Source organism: Eucalyptus grandis, chromosome 2, assembly GCF_016545825.1.
Source record: "Eucalyptus grandis isolate ANBG69807.140 chromosome 2, ASM1654582v1, whole genome shotgun sequence".
Lineage (NCBI taxonomy): Eukaryota > Viridiplantae > Streptophyta > Magnoliopsida > Myrtales > Myrtaceae > Eucalyptus > Eucalyptus grandis.
The window spans coordinates 51714190-51725881 of record NC_052613.1 but is presented as its reverse complement, the minus strand read 5'-3'; the positions used below and the strand labels follow the sequence as shown (position 1 = coordinate 51725881).

The following is an 11692-nucleotide window of genomic DNA, read 5'->3' as shown; positions in this document are numbered from 1 at the left end:
TTAATTTTATCCCTAAAAAAATAATATTAATTGCATAGCATATAGATTTAGGTGCATTTACTTTTAATTTGTATTTTTTGCATTTATTTATTGGACTAGTGGTGAATGGATTCGAATTAGTGGTACTAATCTTAAAATTGACAAGCCGGACTAAGCCCATGAAGCGAGCAAATTGACCTAAGCCCGTTTCTTTTTATGATCGAAGATTATTTCGTGAAAAATAGAAATTTGAAATCTTTCTGGGATATGATGGAATTTTTTGGATAGGGCAGATGTGACAAAAATATATGCGTTCGAAAAGCAAATATTACGTTTGGAAAATAAATCTTTGTGAATATGGATTTGGAAAATTAAAACCCTAACTCGTGGCCTATAAATATGTTAAATGCGTAGGTTTAGAGAGGGCCACACATTAAATATGTGGCCGCACAAGAGGGGTTCTATTTCTTGGAGGCTTCTTCTCGATTTCTAGGGTCAAAATTCAATGGAAAGCAAAAAGAATTTCGTTCTTTGAGTAGAGGGCTTTTTTCTTTGATCGTTTTGGGGGAAAAGCGACATAAAAGAAAATGGATATGTTATGCAGAAGTCCTAAAACTTGTCAAGAAAGTGCAATTGAGTCTTAAAACTTAAAAAAAGTTCAATCAAATCCTAAAACTTGTCAAGTTGGTTTAATTGAGTCCTAAAGTTAACATCGTTAGCCTTTTTTCCGTTAAAAATGCCGACGTGGTATTTTAAATAATTTTTTATTTTCCACGTGGATTTTTTAATGATTTTTATTCATTTAAAAAAATTAGATTTAAAAACTAAATATTGGATTTATTCATTTTATCTTATTTTCACCAAAAACTAAAAAGAAAAGTTAAAAAAATTTATTTTTAAAAATTGTTTTAAAAAAAAAATCAGCCCTCTTCTCCCTTGCCACCGTCGTCGCCCATCGCCGGAGGGGCCGAGCGACGGTTGTTAGCCCTAGGTGGGGGTGGCCGGCCCTCTCCGACCCTAGGCGAGGGCTGGCGACCGTCGCCCGCCCTGGGCGAGGCTTGCCAAATCTCGACGAGGCTCACCAGATCTTGGCGAGGGTCGATGAGGCCTCGCCCAGGTCAGGCAATGGTTGTCAGCCCCCTGCGAGGGCCTGCGTGCCTAGATCTAGGCGTCCTCGCCTGGGCGAGGGCCGGCGATCGTCGTTGGCCCCTGCGGTGATGGGCGGCGACGTAAGTCCACCGGTGCCTTTTTTTTTTTTTTTTTTTTGAATAGTTTTGTTTTTTTAAATAAATTTAGATTTTCTTTTTTAGTTTTTAATCTAATTTTTAAAGATTTTGAATAAAAAATAATTTTAAAAAGCCATTTGAAAAATAAAAAAATCATTTAAAATATGACGTCAGCATGACGTCAACAATTTCCGTTAACTTTGTTGACGGTGTTAATTTTAGAACTCAATTGAATCAACTTGATAAGTTTTAAGACTTGATTGCATATTTTGTAAAATTAGGATTTAATTGCACTTTCTAAGTTTTAAAATTTCTGCCGAACATATCCCAAAAGAAAAAGAGAAAAGCTTTCTTTGGTCTCCTTTTTGAGAAAAAAAAGAAGAAGCAAAAGCAGTAGAAGAAAGTCTTTTGCTGACAACAGAGAAGGCAGAAAGAAGAGAGAGAGAGAAGAAGACGCGCGACAAGACAAAAAGGAAAAGGGGAAAAAGCAAGACCAGAAGCAGAGGAAGAAGGGGTTTTCTTCTTCTTCTTAGCGGCTGTGCCGTTCGACCCCACGTCCATCGCAGCCTGTGCTCCGCCCAGCAGAGACCCAGGACGCCACTGCTCGTCGCCGCCGCAGACCGCCTCCGCCACTGCCCGCTCTGCTCCGCCGCTGTGGCCGACTCCCTGCACCGCGTCGAGCCTCGCCGCGCCATCACCGCCCGTCCGCCACACTCACCGAGCTTCTGCCGCATCTCCGAGTCCCCCCTGCTCATTCGTCCGTCGCCAGCGACGCCCCGCAGCAGCCGAGCTTCGCCTGCCGTTCACCCCTGCTCGCTCGTCCGTCGCCAGCAACGCCAACGACGCCCCTGCTCCGCCTCTGTTTCGCTTCTGCGGCGCCTCTGCGTCTGCTTCGCCTGCCGCGCCACTGCCCCCAGCCCATTCGCCTTGCCTGTAACCTGTAGATCCCGCAACCCGCGACGCCAGCAGATCCCAAGCGGTCGCCGCACCTCCGCCTCTGTTCCACCGGCCGTTCGCCTGTGGCAGCACCCCTGTCCCGGGCGTCGACGCTGCAGAACACCGCTCGAGCTTCCTCCCGCCGGCGCCCGACACCTGCTGGACCGCCCAACGCCTGCTGGACCGCCCGACGCCGTTGCTTCCTGAACCACCGTCGATGATCTTGCGCTCGCGAACGATGCCCATCGCTTCTCTCTGAGTATCTCTATGGCGATCCGCGAAGTTCGCTGCTGTGGTGCTCCCTGGCCATCCCTCCGGTCACCGCTGTGCTACTTCACTGAGACGTGTCAGTCCCGGAAGGCATTGCTGCTGCTGAGTCCAACTGTGTAACATCTTTGCTGTTTGCACGAACCCACCTTGCCCCTGTTGCCTTCACGATCCAAGGAGCTGTTGCGGATACCTTTCGCCAACGATGAAGAGATCGTTGCTCGTTTGAGTTTGCTATCTTCCCGTGCTTCTATTTTGCAGGTGAGCCGAAGTTTTCCCGTCGAGCACCGAGCCAAGCTTGTAGTACCATGGACCACCGTTGTCGTCTTTGGTGGAATCCCGAGCAAAGTACCTCCATAATCGGCCACCCTCTGCCTGTACCGAGCTGCTGCCCCTCGCTGGAGCTCCCACACTGGGACCTCTGACCGACGGTGACCAGCGACACCACAGTCGCTGCCCTTGTCCCGTCCTTAGCCGCGCCGAGCTTCCATCGCGGTCCACCTCACCGTTCAGATTTTTGAAAAAATTCAATTTAGGTAGAGATTTATTTTATTTTTAGGTAGATTTAATTTATTTGGTAGATTTGGTTTATCTTATTTTAGTTTTTGATATTTTATCTTTTTGTTTGAAATATTTTCCAATGCATGATTGAAATTCCCTGATGTAGCATCCAATTTGCAATCGTACGAATTTTTATTCTATCTATGAGGCTTTAGATGGAATAATTAATCACGTGAGAATAAAATTGATATCTTGATTTTTAAGGCTTAAGATCAATTTATTGATTTTATTAACGAAGTTTGAACTTCAGTTCGAATGATGGATAACATTTTTGATGACCATGGATGATTTTGTGTTTATCTTTTAATTATTTTATTTATCCCGAAAATACAAAAAAAAAATTGCATTTGCATTCCATGTAGATCAGAATTGATTGCATGATAGTTAGTTATTTTTAAAATGCATGTTTAGAAGGCATTTAGAATATATAGTATTTCACTTTAGTTTTCACTTTAGTGATTTTTAGTGATTTTTAATTACGAATTTTCATAAAAAATATAATACAAAAAAATCATGCGCATGTCATTGTAGGATTAGGTTCATGAAATGCCCATCATCTAGTGAGGGTTGCTAGGTTCATTTAGTTAGAAATTGCTCGTCATTAGAATTAGGTCATTTGGTTAATTTAGATTGCATATTAAATTGTTGCATTTCCTTAATTTTGAATTTCATGGAAAATCCAAAAAATTTAGAATAAATCAATTCCATTCTTTAAAATAGACTGCATCTTATTTTATGTCATATAGTTCAGATCATATTGCCATGCCATATCATCTCATGTTAGATTAGTAGCATGCATTTCATAAAGCATGATTCTCATTAAAAAAATGAAAAAAAAATTGAGTGATTGCGTATTAATTAAAAATCATATTTAAGATTGCTGATGTGAATTCTGATCTAACATTGTAGATGTTTTCGATGCGATGAGGTAAATCTTGCAATCTATTCACTGCTATATCTGGATGTTAAATTGGTAGTTTGTGCACTCGTATGATCACCTTACATATTAGGGAAGTGAATTAAAATTAATTCAAGCTGCATGCCAAACATTTTTTCAAAATAAAATAAAAAGGTACTGAAAGGGCGTTAAAGAAATCTAGCGTAATCAAGTCCTTGAACTCAAAAATCTCTGGTACTTTACTCTCTCGTTACTTTACTTGGGTTTCTAATCAACCTACCAAAAATAGATTAGTGGCAACTCCTAGTTGAAAATCAATAGCATATTAAGAACTTGAACCTAAGTCGCAAATTGGTATGAGTTTGGGAGAACCCGAGCTAAGTCTAAGCATATCAATTCATTAGCCAAATCTTAGGTGGATCACCCGAAATTTTGGTCACGACAACTTAAAATAATTAGCTAATGGTTAATATTTTTATTATCGACAAAATTTATTTCTAAATATTTTCATAAACAATGAAATATTTTTTTTTTTTTTATTTTTTATTTGTTTATTTTTATAAGTAATAGAAGCTATCATTTATTTGATTTTTTTTTTTTTTCAAATTATTTATTTTCCACGAAACAAACTCACTATTTCACTCAAGTCTCAAATCTATCACAACGTTATCTTTCTCGTCCAATGCATTTGACGTGGCATTTACAATAGGTCTACCTCGCGATAAACCTCCGTCCCAAAGGTTCATATTTACCGTTCTCTTAAAGGCTGCACGTTTTCTTTTTTTTCTGTTTAAGAACATAAATTATGTTTTTTTGTTCCCGAACATAAAAAGAACAGAAATGAGAAACAAAAAAATTGTTTCTTGTTCTAGAAACACTTCTTCTCTCTCTTCTCTTTTCTTCTTCTTTTTTCTTTGGCCGGTCGCCGGCCTCGGCCATGGCCGGCGACGCCGTTGAGGGTCAGCAACCTCACCAGAGCGTCGCCGGCCCCTGGCGAGGCTTGGCCTTGCCTTGGCTAGGCAAGCCTCGCCGTGGCCGGGCGAGGCTGTCGCTGCCCGCCGGTCGCCGGAGGCCGCCGACCGGCCGAAAGAAGAAACAATAAAAAGAAAGGAAAAAATGAAAACTAAAATAAAAATATTAAAAAATTAAAAGAAACAAAAAAACAATATAAATTTATCAAACGTATTTCTATTCATTTTTTTATTCTCGGAGCAAGTTTATCAAATGCATCTTTTTGGTAAAAAATTGTTCCCCGGAACAGAAACACTTTTTTCTATTTCTGTTCCCTGGAACAATTTTTGAACAAAAACATTACCAAACGCGCCCTTATACTTCATGGTCTTTATCACGGCAACGTTCATAAGTAATATTCATCATCTTCAACTCGCGGCTACTGTTGAAAATAAAGAGGAAAGCATGTATCGGCTTATTATCCCGACAAGTATACACGCAATGCATACTCCCAAATCATAAAAAACAAAATAGGGAAGCTAATTTGCACATACTAGAGGCCGAAACAACTCTAAGCTTGTGGCGGCCATGGCTACATGTGAGCTTTGCGCTTCAAGTTTGCAACGCAGCCATGGCCATAGCTACTCAAGCTTCGGGCCACAAAGCTTGTGGCGGCGGCGGCATGGTCCCACCGGTGACGATGCCATGAAGTCCACAGGAGGAGCTTGATCTAGATCTAGGGCTGATCCAAGGTCTAGCAAGGCAAATGACGGCCTTAGCCGGTCCATGGGAAGTCAAGGACCATCGTTGGCCCTATGCCGAACGTTGGCTGGGAGTCAGAACAAGGGAGTGTCAGGCTGATCCGAGGTCATCAGCGATTTTCCTAGACCTTTGAGGGGCTTGCAGGGGCCGTCAACGGCGTCCTAGCCAAAGAATTAAAAAAGATGATGAACAGAACCGCGATGCAAAGATGATGAGCACTAGTAATCTATTTGTTTCGCGAAAAATAAATTATTTAAAAATATTTTCTTAAAAAATGACTGCTTATATCAAATGAAATAATTAGTAAATGGAATACATTTTTAATATCGATAATAATTTATATCTAAAGATCTTAGATGATAAAAATATTTTTCATTTCTTAACTTTTATAAGTGATACAAACCATACTTTTCAAAAAATATTTTTCAAATCATTCATTTTCTGTAAAACAAATAGAGCCTAAGTATAACGGTGGATATGAACAGTTTTTATGCATAAATGTTAAATCCACCTGAGTTTTCTGATTGACATGAAAATACCACTTCAAGCATGTTGGAAGGAGGGTTAGCATCAGGGCAAATTTAGGACTTGAATGAACGTTTTAGAATTTTTTTTCGACTAAAAATTTGGGGTTTTTTAGGGTATCGATCCCACCAAAAGTGACCAAATTTTGGTTATTATCAATGAAAGCAAAGTTTGGTTAAAACAGAAGTTATCAATGAACTTAACAGTAAACGAATTGAATAAATCGGATAACTTACCGATTATCGATGAGATCCTTCATTTGTAGACAATTTTAAAGAGATCGGTAAGCCATCAACAACAAATAGTTACCACAAATACTTGCAAATGTTCTGTGAAATATTGAGGCTGTGTAATTCATGATCAAAACAGAGGTTTGCCATCAGGAGGCAAATACGATGGATTGACACCAACACGTGATTATTAGGCGGTTATGCCTAAAAAAATGGAATTTATGACTTCTTCTAGGCAATCACTGTCAAATGATAGAGGATAATGTTTATAATCTCATCAAGCATAATTGCTCACCAATAATTGTAACTAGTGCTAGGAAATTATTCGTGGATTCAAATCAATAACTGCCGCATGGTAAGATATAAAACCCCATGTTATAATCATTGCAAACAAAATCAATCAACACCTAATTTTCTATTCTTATGCACATTTACTTTCTTCTTTAATTTTCCAGCAAGTGTACCGTTTTAGCATCTTCATATTTTCGCACCTTCAATGATTATCGCAACTTTTAATTTTCAATACTTGCACTTCAATTTCTTTACGTCTATAGCCATTTACATTCTTGTCTAGAATCAACAAAGAATCTATTTTCCTCAAAAATCATCGATCCTGTTGACACCTAAATTTTCGCAACTCAATTATTTATTTATTACATAAAAATTAGAGATTAATTTTTAACCCCTAAAAATATATATAGAATTAAATTGCGTAGCATATAATTTTAGGGGCATCTTTTTATTTGCATCGGACTGGTGACATATGGGTTTGAATTGGTAGTTCTGAGCTTTAAATTGACAAGTTATACTAAACCTACGAAGAGAGCAAATTAGCCCGAGCCCATTATTTATTTTTATTTTCATTTTTTATTTTTGATTACCGAAAATTATCTTGTGAGAAATAGAGATTTGATATTTTCGGTGATATGACAGTGGATCTTTCAATATCCTCGGATAGGGCAAGTGTGATAAAGAGATATTGCGAGCTCATATTTGCAAGATTTGGAATTTAAGAAAAATTTCATTGTAATCTTGAATTTTTAGCAATATGTGATAAAATCGATGGAGGATATTGCATTTGGGAGATGATCTTCGTGGATGTTGATTTGAAGAAGGAAATAAAGCCTTAAGTCTACTCACCTATAGAAAGGTTGCTACACTACAGAAAGGGGGCTTTTCCTTCGTTCTTTTGAAAATCAGCACAAAAAGAAGAAAGAAGGCTTTTGAGTCAAAGTCAACAAAGGAAAATGAAGAAGTATAGAAAGAGAGAGGGGACGTGAAAGTGTGCAGAGGGGTACAGCAGAAGGCAGAGACGTGAGCCAAAGAGAGAAAAGCCAAAAAAAAAAGGGAGGAGGGGGGGAGGGGTCTTCTTCTTCAGCAAGCATCCACCACCGCGCCCCTGCAACCAGCAATAGTCTGCCCACCGATTGCCGCCGCCATGCCAAAGCATTGCCTGCCTTCCGCCTGCCACTACCTCTGTTGTTGCCGACGGCTCCTCTACCTCTGTTGCTGCCGACGGCTCCTCTGCCCAACGTTTGTTAATTCGCCCACCGTCCCTGACGCCTTCGCCACCTCCGCTCGTCACCATGACTGTCGTCACCACACCTACTTCCACCTGAGCGCCGATGTTGCAAGCACCTCCAGCCGTCTGAGTGTCCCCTCACTTGAGTGACCACCAATAGCTCGCCGACGCCACTGCTCCACCGGAACCCCCCATCACCCGCGACTTCACGTCACCGCTCCTACCTAGAAGCTGTGACGCCACCGCGGTCACCATCTTCGCTTGCAGCATCGCCAGCAGCCCTGCTCCGCCATGCCTCCACGCTTTACTACAGCACCGCTGTTCCACCAGCTGCCGGGCAACACTTGTTGTTGAGTTCTCCCTCCGCTCATTGCTAGTCTGCACTTGCTGCCCCTCATCGAAGTTCCTAACGACAATTTCCTTCCACCCAAGGCTGCTCATCCTCGCATCTAGCCGAGCACTACCACACACCGCTGTCACCCGTTGAGCGGATTCTGTTTGGTTCAAATTTGGTAACATTATTTGCGAACTTAGGTAATTATCTTATCTAAATTTGATTTGGATATTTTATTGCATAATACATGCTTTTCAATATCTTATGTGCATATTTGAATTATTGACGTATTCCCAATTTTGATTTATTGCCAATCCGTAACTGCACACCAATTTTTTATTACATCTATAAAGCTTTAGATGGAATAATTAATGCAGGAATAAAATTGATATCTTGATCTTTAAGGTTTAAGATCAATTTATTGATTTTATTAGCAAAATGATCAAGTTTGATTAGATATCATTTCCAAATTCGAACAATGGATGATATCTTTGATGACCGTGAATGATTTGGTGCTTACCTTTTAATTGCTTTATTTATCCCAAAAATACAAAAAAGATTGCATTTGCATATCATGTAGATTAGAATTGATTTCCTAGATAGAATTGCATGATAGAATAGTTAGATTCTTTTCTAATTATATTAAAATGCATGTTTAGATGGTATCTAGGTTAGATAATATCTTTGAATTAAATTGTATGTCAAGATAAATTTCTAAGTTAAGATAGGATTCAGATTGGTCTATTTCCTAACTTAAAATAGATAATATCTCACTTTAGTTAGATTTTTTTTTATTACGAATTTTTATAAAAAAAAATACAAAACATCATGCGCATGTCATATGGAACTAGGTTCATGAAATGCATGTCATTTAGTGATTGTTGCTAGGTCCATTTAATTAGAAATTGCCCGTCATTAGAATTAGGGCATTCTTTGCATGTCATTGCATTTTAGGATAAGATTGCATGGTTAATTTTAATTTCTAATTAGCTATAAGTTTAGATAATTTTTCCTAGATAGGTTGCATTTTAGGTTAGGGATCACTTAGTTAAGATAAGTTCTAGTTTAAATTAGGATTTGGCCTAACCTAATTCCTAATATAAGTTGGATGATATCTTAATCTAGATAGACATTTTTTTGCATTTTTTTTAATTTCGCATTTCATGAAAAATACCAAAAAAAAAAAATGTCTTAGAATTAATTTCATTCTCTAAGATGGATTGCATGCTTATTAAGAAAATACAAAAAATATTATACTAGCGTCATATAGTTTAGATCATATTGCTATGTCATATCACTTCATGTTAGATTAGTAGCATGCATTGCATAAAGCATGATTCTCATCAAATAAGTGAAGGCAAAATTAAGTGATTGCATGTTAGTTAGAAATCATATCTAGTACTGTTGATGTGAATTCTTATCTAACATAACAGACGCTTTCGTTTGCTATGAGGTAAGTCTTGCAATTTATTCATTACTTTAATTGGGTGTTAAATTGGAGGTTTATGCACCCGCATGATCACCTCACATGTTATGGAAGTAAATTAAACTTAATTCAAGTTACCTACAAAACATTTTTTCGAAATAAAAAGGGAAAGGTACTGAAAGGACATTAGTGAAAGCTAGCATAATCAAGTTTCCGAACTCACAATCTCTGGTTCATAGGAGTAAAGTAAATCTCTCGTTGCTTTACTTGGGTTTCTAATCGACCTACCCAAAAATAGATTAGTGGCGACTCCAAATGAAAAATTAATGACATGTTAGGAACTTGAACCTAAGTTGCAAATTGGTATTGGCTTAGGAGAGCCCAAGCTAAGTCTGTATGGGCTTAGGAGAGCCCAAGCTAAGTTTAGGCTTAGTAATCCATTAGCTAAATCCTAGGTGGTTCACCCGAGGTTAGGTCGTGACAGATCCAATTCATTTATTGATATTTACACTTTTTGGTGAAACGCTAGCCTCATCATTTGCACTAGTCAATGTTTAAAGTTGAACTCATGTCGAGCGTTCTAATTTTTCCACAAACATGTGTTACTTTTTTTTTTTTAATCTCTAAATCAACTCTAATTGATTTTGATGTTATAACTTCTAATTAAGGAGTGTGTGAAGAGTGGGAATTAGAGAATCATAGTCTGCGTGCTCTATAATTTCTTTTCCAAGAATAATCCGATCAATCATCACAAGAAAAGAATTATTGTGTGACAATAGATTCTCAATTATTCAATGGACATTAAATCCTCATACATGTGTAAGGTGACAGTCAATAAAGAAAGGTCTAAGACGCGTGATGGTGATGGATTTGTATCTCTCCAAACATGTCCTATTCTGTGCAGTATGATCCGACATGTCTTGTCCCATAAAGCTTAATCCATTAAATTGTGAGCCACAAAATTCATAAGCATCTATGGATTTATTGTCATCACTTTCAAAGATCTCAATTTGCCAGTTGGAGCACTTCTCTCCAAAAATTAGGATATATTGATGTGAAATTGACACCCTAGATACCCAGAAGTTAGTGTAGACATAAACTTCAATCGATCCTTTTGTAATATTTTATAACTAACAGTAGGATAAGTTTTTGATAAACAATGCTAAGCAAGTGGCATGCATTCACTTGTCAAATGAATGCACATGTAAAAATAACCTAAATATATTTACCCTTCATCTGCTTCGCTCATAGCTTCACCATTCATTATTAGCACTACCCTCCATAATACCGCCATCGATTTGGGCATCTTTCTAATAGACATAGCTCTCTCTCCGTAGGTAGGCACAAGTTTTGTCTTGTCGCCATCAAACTGAGAGGAGTAGTATTTTTCTAAAGAAAAGTGCACTAAAAAGTCTTAAAATTTATCTCAAAAATGCATTTAAATCATAAAACTTTCAAAGTTGTAATCAAATGTTAAAACCGGTTATAATAATGTAAGTCCTACGTGCTCTATTACCCCCCTTCCCAAAAGATCTAATCAATTATTGCAAGAAAATAATTTTTGCGAAGGCAAGTGACAATAGATTTTCAATTATTCAATGGCCATTAATCCTCATACATGCGTGAGGTGACAATTGACAAGGAAGGGTCTATGACATGCTTGATGGTGATGGATGTGTATCTCTCCAAACAATCCTACATGCTTGTGTCACGACCTGAAAGAAAGCATGTCCAAGAGGTTTCCATGGCACGGGTGTGACACACTAATGACCATCGGCTTATGTCCCCGAGACTTAGAGTATTCTCCTGGGGGCGGGTGATACTGTATTTATACGCACACGTTATAAATGCGAGTAGCTGGTAGTTGGCTATAAATGCTGGTAGTTGGTAGATGGGGAGGTGCAATCTCCACTGTTAGATCTAAGGGAGATCTACAGATATGGTTTGCTTTATACTTGTATATAAATGGGTCTCCTCCTCATTGTATTCTCATTCACAAGCAATACACAAACTAGAGCTTCTCTTTCTAAGAGTTTCTCTCTCTACATATGAGTCTTGTGAGTCGAGTGTTGAAA

At 38.6% G+C, this 11692-nt stretch overlaps 1 protein-coding gene across 1 annotated transcript; it reads right to left on the bottom strand.

Annotated features, from left to right (window-relative positions):
• Positions 1–1919: 1919 nt before the first annotated feature.
• On the bottom strand, positions 1920–2387 carry LOC120290780. Its single transcript, XM_039307197.1, has one exon. It carries the CDS (start codon positions 2385–2387, stop codon positions 1920–1922), a length of 468 nt encoding a protein of 155 aa, XP_039163131.1.
• Positions 2388–11692: the final 9305 nt, after the last annotated feature.

Excerpts from the sequence above, each read along its gene's own strand:
- LOC120290780 (XM_039307197.1), bottom strand. The coding sequence starts at position 2,387 with ATGGGCATCGTTCGCGAGCGCAAGATCATCGACGGTGGTTCAGGAAGC.